A 16,389-nucleotide genomic window follows, 5' to 3' on the forward strand; every position below is an offset into this window, starting at 1 on the left:
GAACAAGTGTTGGTGAGTAAGTGAAGAAATTGAAACTCTTTTACCTTCTAGGTGACAATGTAAAATGATGCAACTGCTATAGAAGATAGTTTATTGGTTCCTTAAGTAATTTAGAATAGAATTACTTATGATCCAGAAATTCCATTTATGGGTACATATATAAAGAATTAATAGCAAAGTCTCAAAGAGATATTTGTACATCCATATTTATAGCAACATTATTCACAGCATTAACTACTGTGGAACATGGAAGCAAAGCAAGTGTCTAATGATGGATGAATGGATAAGTAAATGTTATATGTACATACAACAGAATAAATACAGCCTTAAAGAAGAAGAAAAATCTGACATATTCCCCAATATGGATGAAAGTTAAGGACATTATGCTAAGTGAAATAAGCCAGTCAATCAAAAAGACACATACTTTATGATTTCACTTTAATAAAGTACTTAGAATAGTACAAATCATGGAGGCAGAAAATAGAATGGTGGTTGCACAGGCCTAAGGGGAGGGGAGAAAATGGGGAATATTATTGAATAGGTTCAGAGGTTTAGTTTTACAAGATGAAAAGTCTTAGGGAGATAGATAGTGGTTATGGTTGCACAACATAATGAATGTACTTAGTATCACTGAACTAAACTGTATACTTAAGATGATAGGTTGTATATTTTTTTACCTCAATAAAAATGGAAAAATACACGTTCGCTTAACTGTCTTTTATTCTCTATTAACTTTATAGCATGTTTCTGAGGTTAGAGAAGAGAACAGAATACATCAGCAAGCTCTAATAGAAATTTAACAACAACTTGGATGGACATAAATAATTGCTGAACTTAAATTTTTAGTAGTATCAATAAAATCTAAGTTAAAATTGAAGGGGTAAAGAGATTGAAATTTACCATGATATTGTACACATTCATCATTAAGTATATATGGATATTCTCTAACAAAATTATTACAATGAAGTTGTAGATTAGATTATGGAGTAGTGAATCATACAAATGTTTGTTAATACCCTCCTCTGTCCATTGTGTTTGCTCATAGACCCAATAATAAAGATAACTTTTAAGTTGAAGGATAGCACCTAGGTAATATTTTTGGGATTCTTTTGTTAAGTTTAGTAGCTGTGGTAAGTTTTATAGTAGGTTTAGCAGTAGTTGCTGAAATAATAGTAGAAGAAAAAGGAGGGAGGGAGGGGGAGAGAGAGAGAGGAAAAGGAAGGAAAGAAGGAAGGACTATTATCATTGCTATCATTGATACTTCGTTTATGATGAGTAATTGCAGTATAGTTCACAAACTGAAAACATGGGAGCAGAGTGAAGAATACAATCAGTAGTCGAGTCATAGTTACTATCTGACTAGGCATGTTTAGATAGCCTAACAAACTGAGAATGCTCAAGGGCTGATTGGATTAATAGGGAGTTTATTTCAGTTTTTTTGAAAATAGTGTTTTTGTCTTTTTGCATCCAAGTTACCACTTAATGAAATAAAATTGGGGGGTTGGGATGGCACAACCAGGATGTTTAATGATAATACCTTCAATGGTATCAAAAGCAGCACAAGGTATTGAGTTGTCAAATTATCCCTGACAAGCGATTTAGAGAGATAAGTGACTCTTCTGACTCTACAAATAGGAATGTGTGAGAGTATATACACAGTATCTAAGAAGTTATTCTCATAATCTGATCCATACTTTTGACTTAAAATATAGCTAAATTCTTTCAACAGACTGCATTAATTTAAAATTTTAAGCTTAAATCATCTTCACTGTACTGTTCTCATACTCTTTACTTTGTATCTTTACATTATTTCTAACCTCAGAAAACAAAAATCCTCGATCTTGAAACTAACTTATATGAGAGTTCTGCCAGTTTATGATTTATTTTATTTTTTATTTTTGGGTGAGGAAGTAGGATTTATTAAGAAGACAGAAAAGTTCCCACAGTGGGAGGAGACCTGAAAGAGCTTACTCCAGTTTATGAGTTTTTGAATGTTTTGTTAAAATGTAAAATCTCTGACATTACAAACAGAAAATAATAATTTCTTTTGCCTACTTTTTATCCCTATGCTTATGTCACACTTTCCTATTTCTTTGTATGCCTCTTAGTTGTTTATTGAAGCCTGACAACTTATATAATATGTTATAGCGAATCTGAATTCTGACCCCTTCTTACACAAAACACATACTTATATGCTCAGTCTTCTGTACCACCAGAAATAAATGGAATCTTAGCAAGGCCCTCTTCAGATGTCACTTTCTATGAATTTCTGTTAAGTTTCTGACTGTTCTGCTATTTTGTTGATTGTCAAGATTAATATAGCCAAGATGTTAGCTTTCACTTAATTATTTTCCCTGGAGATCCGTATTTTCTTCAACATCCCTGGATTTTTTCATGGTCTGCTTCAAATAAAGATAGACTTCTCTGGCAAAGCAATGGAGGTGTCAATCTTCACAGCTTACACTTCTCTCCTGAGTTAAAACTTTTGTGCCATGGAGTTGGGGAGAGGGGCCAGGATGGGAGCTGGAAGGAACTGAAGTCTAAAATACCATAGACAGACTCCCACTGTTTTTACCAAAATTCTGTACACTTTCTCAACCAAATGCTCTTCAATGTATAATATAAAACTGTTCAACAACCAACAAAATTAAGTGGAGACTACATTGTGCTTCATATATCTTTGTTTACAGTATTAAATTGCTGTGAATTCAGCCCAGTATTCAACAACAATTTCTTCTCCAAATTTTCTTTCCCAGACACAACTATCTGGAATTTGGTGTGCATGTTTTTGTGGTTATTGTGTGTGTGTATACATGCATATGTATATTTAATAGATATTATATATCTATCTCACTGTTTTCTATCATTTCAAATTTATATCACTATTATAAACTTTAGTTATTCTTTTAAAGATGTATTTGTGTTTACCCAACATTATTTCTTTAAAACATATTCGTGGTAAAGCAAGAAAATCTACTCATTTATTTATTAAATTTTATTTCTATCTTGAAAAATAATAATTTTTTTCTCTCTTATTTATCATTTCTCTCAGATCTGTAATAAGTACCTAGTCCAATTAGTGGAAACACAAAAATGTAATTTGTTTTTCATAGCATGGTATTTTGTATTAATTATTGACACTTTTATCCTCAAGTTGTTTGTAATAATTTATTCTTAGATAAGCAATGCATGGGTTCCCATTTATCCCCCCCAAATCATTAAAACTTGATGCTTTTGAATATTTTCTAGTCTAGTAGTGGTAAAATGAAGTTCATTGTTTTGAATTTAATTTACCCTGATAGTAATTTTCAAGAATATTTTTACACGTATAATTTTATTTATTTATTTATTTATTGTATCTTTAAACAAGAATTTCAGGATTTGGGAGCTTCTGGAACAATAATTTTAACCCAGCCTTCCATAACAGTCATTTTACTTTCTATTACAGAACATGACACTGAAATAATAGCAATGAACTACTTCAGCCTTTTCACTTCTGCAGAAGCTAAAACAACTTCTCCAATATATAAAGGGGCTGGAAACTTAATTTCCTGGGAAACTAATACACAGCCTGGCATTTTAGTACCTAGGAGAGGTGAGATAAATCCATTGATCAAAACTTCATGTACAACTGTCTTTCCAAACTTGATGTGTTTTGCAAAGTCTTCATTTAAATGCAAAGGAATAGCATCCCCTGCTAATTCTGGGAAGGTAGTCACATTCCTCTGCTTGAAGACCCTGCTAAGTTCAGCCCAGTCTCCAACTCTGATGTGCATATGCTCAAAGTGCTGCCAGTTCAGCACTGGCTGGTTCAGGCAGACTCTCCTCTAAAGTCCACCCCACCAAAGGCGATGGCTGGAAACGATTGGGAACATCTTCACCACTTAAAAATTTCATCAACAGAAGCTTCTGGCTTGCTTCAGTCTTCAAATATTCCTCAACTCTCAGGAGTATTTTTTGGTCTCTTCATGGTGTTTCTGAAATTGAAGATGATTCATTTAATCCGGTACTAGTTCCCTACTATTACCAGATAATGCAAGGAGAAATAAAGAAACCTGAATCACTCTGAAAGCACATTTTTTGCCTTTATAGGATCCTAATAGGGTGAAAGAGCTCCACAATTTGACGAGACCACTGCTACATATTCTCAAGATGGCCGACAAGTTCTTCTCTTCATAGGTTAGGACATCCAAGGGGAAGGCAGCATCGACCTCCCCAAACAGGTCTTTCAGTGCTGAAATAAGCAGCTGTTTGAACTGTGCAGCATTCAGTCCAGCTCCATGATCTTGAAATTCTAGGCAGACTTTCATGTAGTGGTACTTAGAAGGATTTTTGCAAACTACTCTTTCATACGCAGCACTGGACCAGGCATCTTTCCCAATACTGATCACACCTGCTTTCTATCAAACTAGTCTGAAACCTCCCCTGACTCTTATTTGCTGTAAGAATCTGTTGAGCCTGAGTCAGGGAAATTTCTGGCATGCTTTCGTTTGGCTTCTCCTTGCCCCACCCTGCCATATATGTCCTATTTTATTCTTATTTTATAAATAATATTGCTTCAGTACAAGGCCCTATGCTAGCTGCTACACAAATATTAAATCAGGCTATCATCATTAAGAACCTAAGCAGTAAGAACTATTGTTTGATCAGCTGATTCCCAAAAGGGACATATTAAAATCTCACTAAACGTTTTGTTGTTGAAAAAGCCAAACTCTAAAATATTTAACAAGATTTGTTCTGAGTCAAAAATGAGTGACTAAGGCTCGAGGTACAGTCCCCAAAGGTCCTGAGAACATGTGCTTAAGGAGGATGAATTATAGCTGTTTTATAAATTTTTAGGGAAACAAATTACAGGGGAAAAACATACATCATTACATATCAGGTTTACATTGGTTAAGCCCAGAAAAGTGAAACAACTTAAAATGGAGGTTAACAGATAATTGATGAATTCAAAGACTTTCTAATTGGCAATTGGTAGAAAGTGGTAAGCTCTGTCTAAAGAATTTGAAATTGGGGAAAGAAATGCTTGAGTTAAGATAAAGGGGATTGTGGAAACCAAGGTTCTTATTAAGTAGATGAAACCTCTAAGTAGTAGAATTCAGAGAAAATGGATGGTGTATATCTTAAAAGATTCTCCACTCACTTTTCCCAAGAGATTACTTTGCAGGGTCATTTCAAAATATGTCTAAGAAACATATTTGGGGATAAGATATTTTTATTTTCTGTAGGATCTGCTATCTGTCATGTGATGCTAAACAAGAGTCAGGCATCTTATCACCACAGCGTCTGTCTTGTGAGTCTTTTGATCCTTATTTTACTGTTAATGCTAGTCACTTGTGCCTAAAATTCTACAAGGAAGAGAATAGAATGAGGAGTGTTCAAACTTCTCTTCCATCATGGCCTAAGATTTAGATTTTCAGGCTTCCCTTGGCCCAGAGGGGGTCTGTTCAGTTGGTTGGGGGCTTACAATTTAATTTTTGGATTACAGATTATAAAATTGTATATTTTTATTTGCATTTCCTTAAATGTTTTCTTTATAGATTTAAGAGTGCAGTATTAATATATGTGTACTATGCACTCATTTTTAGGGTTTTGGCATATGGTTATTTTGTGGGTGAATTTTTTATTTTTAATATTCTTTTAAATTATTTTTGATAATATTAATATCTTTCCATATTTCTTTTGGTAGAATTTGCATAGTTTTTGTCCTTGCATCCCTGCACTTTTGACTTCTCCTTATCACTATGATTTAGTTAAGTCTGCTGTAAGCATCATAAATTTGAGAGTAGTTTTCTTCTGACCTACTCTAATATCATTCGAATCTGCATTGTTGTGGTAACTCCAATGGGGGAAGGGGTGCTGGGTGGTTTCACAATTAGTGGCCAATTAAATGCTTACAATTCATAGTTTAATGGTTTGTTGCAAGGTTTTCACATACCAGCAATCATGCAAATTATGCAACATACACAGGCACTAATAAGAGAAAGGAGGAAGGATCACAATGAGTAGCTCTGGAAACCAGCACACTGACTGACCAATTGCAGGTCCGATTTTCCTCACAAAAGCACAGAGGAGCTTCCAGGGGCTGCTGCCAAAGGAAAGGACTTAGGGTTCTCACGGGCAGTTTCTGCAAGCATTGAGGCCATGGTCAGTTTCTTTGCAGTTTTTATGACCCTTTGAAGGAGTGTACATAGTCATTATCTTCAATTGCCTTTTGGTTTCACTTTCTTGTCAGGTATCAGAAGTGCCTTGCCATAGCAAGTCTTACCACCTCAGCCCCCTATATATGGGCTTATCACTCTGAGGGATAAGCAATTTCCGTGTAAGCTGAGTCACTTACCATAAGTGACTCCATTTTGAGACATTTAGAATCACAAAACATTACCATATTTCACATGTGAAGGGACATAACATGGAGTCAATATATCCAATGAGCAGCCTCTTTAACATTGCTGAGCTCTTTCATGTTGTTCTAGCAGTTCACTTTAATTTATACTCTAATCACTAGCCAAGGACAGAACCAGTTTCTCTGAGGTGGCTACTGAAAATTGCTTTACAATCCCCTCCCCAGCTTGTTTTGTAAACAAGTTAACCTAATCAGCTCTTCATGACCTTTAAGACACAGACCCCATCACCATGGCAGCATCCCACCCATCTGCCTGCCAACTATAACCTGATATCGGTACCTGTGCTTACCTGCTCTTCATGGTGATGTGGAACAGACCACCACCCAATCACCTTAATGACCTGCCCCTATCATAGGGAAAGTTTAAAAGGAGTCAACCTGAAGCAGACATTTGTCATTGGTTTACTAAACTCTGGTGTAACCATGTGCTTTTTGGGCTATGGTAACCGCCGTGTTTCCTAGCTTTGGCCCCCTCCCCTACCTTGGGATAGTGGATCAATCTCTTTCTCTCTCTCTAATTTACTTTCTAAATACACTATTTTTCCCAATCTAACTTCTGTGCAATTCTTTGCATCTTTCACATAGCACCGAATCACAGACCAGACACCCTCACATCAGACCTGACCTAACATTTTGGAGTCCCCACTGGGAGACTTTTGACTTAACATTTTGGAGGCCTTGCTGGGTATTTTAACTTTAACAACATGCTTAATAATTGATAAACATGACATTTAATTACTGATATATTTATTTCTACTGTCACAGAGTTACTTTCATTTTGCCATGTAGATTATTGGTTTTAATCCATTTATTCCCCAGTGAAAGAAAACAGGATATGGGGACCCCAAACTCACTATGTCAAGGGGAAAGTTGAGTTTGGGAACTGAGTCACCTGCACAAAACCTACCTCCTTTCTGTTCCAGATGGATGTCTGCCACAGTGGTCATCCTTAGATGGCCTTACAAGTTACTCACAAGGAAATTCCTTATGGGCCCCCAACTCTTGCAGAATTCATATATCCCCCATGGACAAGCCTTGAAGCAGAGTTCTGTTGGCGCTCCCTCCACTCAATGGTTCCAGATCTGTGTTATCTAATGTAAAATACAGATTTACTCAGCCCCTGTTAACACATAATTGACTGTTCCTCTACCCACCACTTTCATTTGTAAAATGCAAGATCACTGAGTGCAAATCAAAAGCTTTCACAAGAATGGAAACTATTTGCCCCAATTACCTACACCCTATCTTTTCCCCTCTTTCTCCTCCTTCCCCTCCAGTTTCCTATTTCTTATTTAAATATTGTGTTCTTACAAAGTCCCTTTAGAAAAAGCAGAGATCACAAAGGCTGTTATGAGTTGCATTTCCTTTCCCCCCAGGCATGTCCTAAAACTTTAAGGAAAATAAAATATCATAATGATTAAGATGTCTTAGTTATTTTTTATTTTTTGGTTCACTATTTCTAACTTCTCATCTTCTGATTACATTTCCATCTTTTTTTTTAAGTTAACATAGTTTGTACAACAGCTGCAAAGAATAATCCAAATTTGAATATTCAAATACAATTTATTTATCCTCCATGTAGCAATCATTCATTCATGTATAAAATTATGGGACCACATTTATTTTCCTCTGAGCTCTTAGCATATTGTGCCACTGTAGTCTCTATATCCAGAGTTCCAGATGAGAAGTTTGTTGCTACACAAATCCCTTAACTTTGTAAGACATCTGTTAAGAAAATAAAATGTACTCAAGACATTGTAAATTCACATTTTAATAAAGGCAAAAGTTTAGATGAAAACATATTTGAGGACATATTGATTCTATCTGAGGTGCCATATATGGTTTCTCAAAAGTCACAAGAAATAACTTTTATCTAGAAATTAATTAACCTAGCCAGGCTCGGTGGCTCGGCCTGTAATCCCGCGCTTTGGGAGGCTGAGGTGAGTGGATTGCCTGAGCCCGCGGATTCGAGACCCGCCTGGGCAACTTGGCAAGACCTCATTTCTACAATAAATAAAAAAAATGAGCTGGGCGTGGTGGCACGTGCCTGTAATTCCAGCTACTTGGAAGGCTGAGGCGGAAGGATCGCCGGAGCCCAGAGGGTCGAGGCTGCGGTGGCTGGGAGCGACCACTGTACTCCAGGCTGGGCGACAGCGTGAGACTCCAACTCCCAAAAAAAGAAAAGAAATTAATTAACCTAGCCGGGCTTGGTGGCTCAGCCTGTAATCCTGTGCTTAGGGAGGTTGAGGTGAGTGTATTGCCTGAGCCTGTGGGTTTGAGACCCACCTGGGCAACTTGGCGAGCCCTCATCTCTACAATAATTCAAAAAACTAGCCAGGTGTGGTAGTGTGTGCCTGTAGTTTCAGCTACTTGGAAGGCTGAGGTGGAAGGATTGCCGGAGCCCAGCAGGTCGGGGCTGTGGTGGCCAGTAGCGTGCCACTGCACTCCAGTCTGGGCAACAGGGTGAGACTCCAACTCAAAAAAAAAAAAAAAAAAAGAAAAGAAATTAATTAACTTGAATTCTCTGTCTTAAATTAATGAGAGAGAAATATTTCGTGAGAGGAAGCCTGAAAGGAATAAAGGCATTCTAGAAAGAAGCATGATTTAATTTGCATATATTATTTCTTTGCAAGTAAACTAAATGGATATCCTGGCAAAATTGTAATCAATAGATATTCTCTCTTTCTCTCTCTCTCTCTCCCACCCCTCCCTCTGTGTGTGTGAGTGTATGTGTGTATGTGTGTATGTGTGAGTGTATCTGTGTATCTGTGTCTGTCTGTCTGTCTCTGTCTTTTATATCATTTTTTCTATTCAATACCTTCCTAAATCTGATAGTAGTTAATCATTGGATATTGAGTTTATTTGCTTGGAAAAAAACTATTGTAAAATAAAGTTGGTGCTCATATTGCAAGACACACATTTTTGGAAGGTCTGTGAATTTGCTTTTACATTGAAAAAAAACAACTCTGGATATTCTTATGTATCCTCTTGACCCTCTGGAACTTGCAAAACTGAAACTTAAGAGACTTAGAATTTGAATAATCAACTTTCCAACTAAACTCATTCAGTGAAAGGGTACAGAGAATGCAGCTACTAAAAAAAGCAATGGGATTCATCGCAATACCCCAGTAGAAACTTGGTAGAACTGAAGGAAACATTAATAAAAATTATAGGTAATATATACATATTTGGAAAAAGTATTTTATCTTTGTAAAATAAAATTGATCTGGCCAGGCTCAGTGGCTCAGCCTGTAATCCCGCACCTTGGGAGGCTGAGGTAAGTGGATTGCCTGAGCCTGCAGGTTCAAGACCCACCTGGGAAACTTGGTGAGACCTCATCTCCACAATAAATAAAAAAATCAGCCAGGCGTGGTAGCGCGCGCCTGTGGTTCCAGCTACTTGGAAGGCTGAGGCGGAAGGATCGTCGGAGCCCAGCAGATCAAGGCTGCGGTGGCCGAGAGCGGCCACTGCACTCCAGTCTGGATGACAGAGTGAGACTCCAACTCAAAAAAAAAACATTGATCCGATTATGGCAGATGGTTTGTTGGGTTTTGTTTTCCATTTAAAAGTTTAGCAGGTAATTTTGTTCATTTCATGTTCATTTCAATTTGTAAAAAATTTTGATCACTTTCAGCTTAGGTCATACTATCATAACATTGTTGCCATACAACTCTACAACATTAGCAATGTGATACACACTGGTAGAGCCCAAGTGATGATATATAGAATAATTTCGTCTTTCCAGTCCATTGTGTTCTGCAATCTTGTGTTCAAAGCAATTAATGTATTAATTTGGCCTTTTTTTCAGAGAATTCTGAGAGAAAAGATGGCAAATTGATAAAATCTTTGAATAACTAAAAACACGTATTCATTGGTCTCAGTAGGACACAAGAGAGTAGCAATAAAAAATAGGCTTACTTCCCCAAGAACCTGAGAATAGGACTTTTTTTTTTCAGTTCCTTTGGCCTCCTCCACCATGAGAGAAGGCAAGACTTCTCCTTGACTATAATCCTGCTTTTAACCCCATTGGGTCAATAAGTAATGTGAGTTGAGCTGAAGAATATTGGCTACAGGTTCCATACTACTTCCCTCTAGCATTAATCCAAGCTTATATATGCAAGGATAAGGATTGGGTTGTTTTTCTTGGTGACAGAAAGTAGTCATGAGGAGTACAAACCTATATTGAATCACCATATTCTTGTCCCTTACATTTGTTATATCTCAGTGGATGGGATATTTCTCAACAATGGCAAGGTAATGAGGAGACTGACTCTAGATAAACATCCTATGTGTGAGTTTATAGCATAGGAAATCATAAAGGCTTTGTCTAGCAGGTCTCACAGGAGAAAGCTATTCATGAAAGGTCGTACTTCGTGGTTTCTGGAGGGAGTTGCAGTCCAGGACTCAGTCTCACCTTCAGGCAGCCACGCTCATATGCACATCTGCACTCTTAGCCCAGGAACTTTCTCTTGGTGGCCTTCTTGTATAGGAGCTCAGCTGAGATGTTTTCGGTCAACTTTGCTGAGGCTTTTTTTTTTTTTAGGGGAAAATCTTGACTAAAACTCTCTACACTACTTTTTAATTCCTAGTTCTTCCTTGTATCATCTCACTTCTCCTCCTAATTTATTAAATGACAGGAACCCTTTCTAATGAGACACTTTTTCCCATCTGCACTGATGGTCCCTGATTCTTGTCTAGTGCTATCCCATAGGGAAAATGGGACAGTAGGGAACCAGCAATACTTTCTTCTCTGGCCTCTTTCTTATTCTACTGCTGTAAGTGAACATAGCCTTGACTGTTACTTTTGCTTTGACTTAATGAAATTGACCAACTCAATGCTTGGCAGTTCGCCACAGGAAGTCTAGAGACAGAGTCAATGGATGCAAAGTTGAAAAAACAAAGTAGATGATTCTTGGGATCTTTTTTGTTTAAACAAAAGTAATTTCTCTGTCTTATCTGATTTGCACTATGTTTTGGGGGATAAATTGCTGGTAGTCAAGATTATACATTGGTTTAACCATGCATATTGTTTTATATGGAGATTTTAGGACTGCAGATTACAAGTAGAACACAAAAAACATGTATTAATATTTTCTTTGTGAATTAAAAGGTCTACATTCCCTTCCAGTTTCATAATGAAATTATATTTGCACAATGAAGCTAGAAATTTTATCTTTGGACATGAGTCAGAGAATGTTTCAAAGATATATGCCCTCCCATGAACACAGATTCACAAATGTTGCTGGTCTAAGCGCTGTGGGCACTTACAGGTTTCTGCAAGAAAAAAACTATGATATTAAATTTTCAATTCTGCCTTTTAGATCAATAGAGCAAAAACCATGGAAGCCTTGCAAAGAGCTCAATATCAAGAAAGTTTCAGTGAACACTTCTGGTGAAACATTTCTGGGCCTTGTAAGTTAACCTGGGAGAGTTGTCACAATTGAGCAGTGCTGAGATGTCATTGACATTTGAGGCACTAACACTGGCACTGGTAGAATACTCAGGAGCCTCAAGAAGGTTTAAATCAGGAATCCCTAGTATAGAGCATAGGCCTTTGTTTCTTCCTCCAATTATTAAGGCCATCCCTCTGAACATCTGGAGATCTTTCAGAGAAATAATGCTCTCTGAGATACCACCTTTCTTTTCCTTCCCTTTCCATTTATCCCTAAATCTGAAGTAAATAAAGGAAATGAGCATGTTGATGAAGACCATCAGGAAACACAGGAATATAGTCATGTCTTCCAACCACACGATATCCAACTGAAATGTTGGATCTGAAATAGGAGCTAGGAAGAGATGCAAGAATTAGGAGAGTCCCCACAGAGAAAGGAGATCTGAATTATGACAGATAAAATAAAATCTTATTGCTCTTTACCTTCTGGGTTTGTATGAGGACTAGGGAGGAGTAGGTTTGGCTATGTGGATGATCCTGGAGATGGGTACTTTGGGCAAAGTCTGGAATAGGACTATGAGGAGGAAGATACCCATTCTTCTACTCAAGCAGCATGGCACTTGTTTTAGTTGGCCAGAGTCTGAAGGATAGATAGATAGATAGATACATTATGCCTTCATCTGTGTTTTCTGGTGCTGAGGACTCTCAAGACTCTGAGTCTTATGAGAAGTATAGTGAAATCGATTAGTCTTGGATAAGAAAAATCTCTGAGAGGGAAGAAATACAATTCTCAAAGATCACACGCTTATCTAGAGCAGAAGTGTCCTTTAGGTTTTTTTCCTGGATGGTTCTAAAGTAGAAAACATTCCCATCTTATAATATTGATTAATATGTTTTGTGATGGCAGTGCTATTGCTAACAATTAGAGCACCTGATTCATCACTGAATAGTTATATCTATTAGAAATTACTTTTCCACATCAGCTACAGTTATTAAATCTCAATTATTTATTTCCAAATATATACGAGATTAGTGACTATGTTAATGAAATACCTGCAGGAAAGTCATGGGCTGTGACAAGAACATGAACAAAGTGGTACTTTTCCTTGCCTTGAGGACCTCAGGGCCTCTGAATAGATGAAAGAGGTCTGAAATAACTTTATAATAACAACAGTATGACAGAATATACTAAACATTGCCTGGGAGTTATCTATCTACATCTGTTGGAAGCCGGCCGTGGAGGCCCGCCTGAGCGTTAGGGATCCAGGCAGGCTGCAGACCCTGAGACCACTAGGATGAGTTCAGGAGCTGATGGCCCATTCCCTCTTCCCTTCTTTGCTGTTTGGCACATCCCACTAGCAGGGACTTTGATGATCAAAGCATGAAGTTTTGAGAGCACAACAGGCATGGCTTACTTTAGGAGTCCATTGTTCCCGTTTCTCATAGACTCCGGTTTCAGCTTTAAACTTAACATAATGCAAACTCAGGTCACATTTGGGAGCCTTTAATATGGTACAAGCTTCTTTTAATATTTAAAAGTATATTTGTAGAATTAGTATATACATATAAAGTGCTGTTTCAACCTTAATAATATAGATAATTATCTAGAGTTACTAGAAACGGCCCAGCATGAACTTTGGGCTGGGCCACATTCCTAAGGGCCGGGCACGTACTTTGGACTGGGCTGCATTCTTTTAAACCAGTTTTAGCTACAGTTAGTATAGGGTTTTTTCTACTTATTATAGAAATTGAATTAATTTTATTTATAGAAAGTATTGTAGAATAGCTCATGCTAATGTCAGTGAATTATGTTAGTTCAAGTATGATCAAACATGATATTTTGAGGTTTAATAAGAATACAGCTAACTTCAGAAATTTTATTGTTTCCATTTCCTCATTTGTGGTTTTGGTTTTAATACAATTTACAGTTTATATTTGGGTTTTATTTTTTAGAAGCTTTATTGCTGATGATCAGCTTTATATATTAGGATTAGGAATTAGAAACTTTTATAGAAATTAAGATAGATATATAGGATTTTAGAACAGCCATTTTGTTAAGAGATTGTAATAAATTGTTCCTAGAAATGGTCCAGCATGATCTTTTGACTGGGCCACATTCTTTAGGAACTGGGTTGGGCTATAATTAAGAGTTTCTATAGTGTAGGTAGAATTAGGTAAAACAGAAAGGAATTAGGATTTAAGTTGGTCATTAGGTGTTGTATATGCATAAGTTTTAAAAGTTATTGATTATTAGCATATTATGATATTAGAATTATTGTATTGCTTTTGAGGAACATTAACCAAGCATGAGGAACAGTGAGATAATTTTGGGATCCTCCTTCCTCATACTTGAGGAAACACCTGGTGGGTGGGGGATGCCCCTCATCTACCTGGCTTTGTGTTCATGTAAATGTCTTATGATTTAATTGGGATTGTTCTTCCTCATGCCTGAGGAAACACCTGGTGGGTGGAGGATGCCCCTCACCCAACTGGCTTTGTGTTCACATGAAAGACTTGTGAGACAGTCTGTGTAAAATTTGGGGATAAATACCCGCTGTAACTTCCAATAAATGGCTTCTGCTCAATCCATTGAACAGTTGTCCATTTTCTTTCTTTCTCTTTCTTTCTTTTAATATCTATCCCTCCTACAGAATCAGCTTCTGCACTAGACAGAGTCCAGTCTCTTTCTTTCTCCCCCCATCTCTCTCTTTCTTTCTCTTTATTTCTCCAGAATAATCACCAATGCTGCCACACCTTCCAGGGACCCCCTAAATGTCTCTGCAGGAGCTGGCCCCCTGCATACATCTATCTATCTATCTATCTATCTATCTATCTATCTATCTATCTATCTACCTATCTATCCTCAGAAAAATAGTGATTTTCTAAGGAAAAGTTTTTGGGGAAGGTCTTAGTGGAAGGTGGACATTTGATATAGTTTTAAAGGAGAAAAGAGAATAAAAGAGTCTACAAAGAAATGCAAATTAAACTACACCGAGATACCACCTAACTCCAGTCAGGATGGCCATAATCAATAACTCAAAAAACAACAGATGCTGGAGAGAATGTGGGGGAAAGGGAACACTTCTACACTGTTGGTGGGAGTGTAAACTAATACAACTTCTGTGGAAAACAGTGTGGCAATTCCTAAAAGATCTAAAATTTGACCTTCCATATGACCCAGCAATCCCCCTTCTGGGAATATACATGGAGGAACTCAAACTACTCAATGAAAAAGATACCTGTACAGGCATGTTTATTGCAGCATTACTTACAATAGCAAAAACATGGAACCAACTGTGCTTCCCATCAAAAGTGGACTAGATAAAAAAATGTGGTACATACACATGATGGAATATTATGCAGCTACAAAGAAGGACAAAATTATGAACTTCACAGCAACTTGGATTACTTAGAGTCTATAATACTCACTGATCTATCACAGAAACAAAGAACTAAGTACCACATGTTCTCGCTCATAAGCGGACCCTGAACAATTATTATAATACTATAAGAAAGGGATTGGCAGTAATAAGAAACTGCCAGAAAAGGGGGAGCACACTTCATCAATAGGGATACCTGGTACCTGATCTCAAACCAGGTGAAGTGGGGACCAAAGTGAGGCCCAAACTTTACCTGTACAATGACCAATTGTATATATAACCCTGAATTGTATTTCACATCTTTAAAATAAAAAATTTGGTTGGGCTCGGTGGCTTAGCCTGTAGTCCCAGCACTTTGGGAGGCCAAGGTAACTGGATTGCCTGAGCCCACGGATTCAAGACCAGCCTGGGCAACCTGGTGAGACCTCATCTCTACAATTTAAAAAAAAAATAGCTGGATGTGGTAGCATGTACCTGTAGTTTCAGCTACTTGGAAGTCTGAGGCGAAGGATCGTCTGAGCCCAGCAGGTCGACACTGGGGTGGCAGTGAATGTACCACTGCACTCCAGCTTGGGTGATGGAGTGACTCCAACTCAAAAAATAATAATAAAATAAAATAAAATTTTAAAAACAGTCTACATGTACGTGTGTATGTGTATGTGTGTTGGGGTGTGTATATGAGGGAGAATCTTTGTGAGAAAAATCTTCAATTTTAAAATGTTCAGAGCAGGTGAAAGAACAGAGTGGATATTTCATGTCTGAAGATTAATATGCATGAGAAAGAAGAGGAAGAGTAGCTTACAAATGGGTTTACTCTCAAAATATGAAAGTAAGAAGATACACCCCAATGAGAATTTGAGATTCATCTCTGTAACTAACTTACAGAAATCTAGAAAAAGTTAAATCTGCATATTCACTTTAGTAATTAAAACACTGGACAGGACATCAAAGGTTCATGCAAGACCCCAGGACTTTTGAGGGGATAAATGGCAATGATCTTTGGAGCTAATAGTACCAGAAGAAAATAATATATTAATTTAACAAGAACGATTAGGGCCAGCGTTTGTCCAAATATAGTGGAGTCCTTGTCACCTGCTCTACATAAAGGGACAGTTAAAGAACATATATACAAATCAAACTAAGAGTTAAAAAAGGCTTGGACCAGTATAAGGTTCATGCTTTAGCTGAAGAAAAACTGAGAGCTTCCTCTA

General features: G+C 37.3%; 1 protein-coding gene and 1 pseudogene across 1 annotated transcript in view; both read right to left on the reverse strand.

Annotated features, from left to right (window-relative positions):
- Positions 1-3,374: 3,374 nt before the first annotated feature.
- Positions 3,375-3,936, reverse strand: LOC103259724 (annotated as a pseudogene).
- Positions 3,937-3,973: 37 nt separating this feature from the next.
- The window catches only part of LOC110595579, an 82,663-nt gene continuing 70,247 nt past the window's right edge, over positions 3,974-16,389 (reverse strand). The window contains exons 3-4 of the mRNA XM_021711986.1: positions 6,697-6,753; positions 3,974-4,400 (exon numbers count right to left, since the gene is read on the reverse strand). Of these exons, the coding sequence (XP_021567661.1) occupies positions 3,999-4,400; positions 6,697-6,753 (459 nt within the window). The 3' untranslated portion in view covers positions 3,974-3,998. The remainder of the gene's footprint in view (positions 4,401-6,696; positions 6,754-16,389) is intronic.

This window comes from Carlito syrichta, unplaced genomic scaffold (assembly GCF_000164805.1).
Source record: "Carlito syrichta isolate Samal-C Ts95f unplaced genomic scaffold, Tarsius_syrichta-2.0.1 Scaffold302986, whole genome shotgun sequence".
Taxonomy (NCBI): domain Eukaryota; kingdom Metazoa; phylum Chordata; class Mammalia; order Primates; family Tarsiidae; genus Carlito; species Carlito syrichta.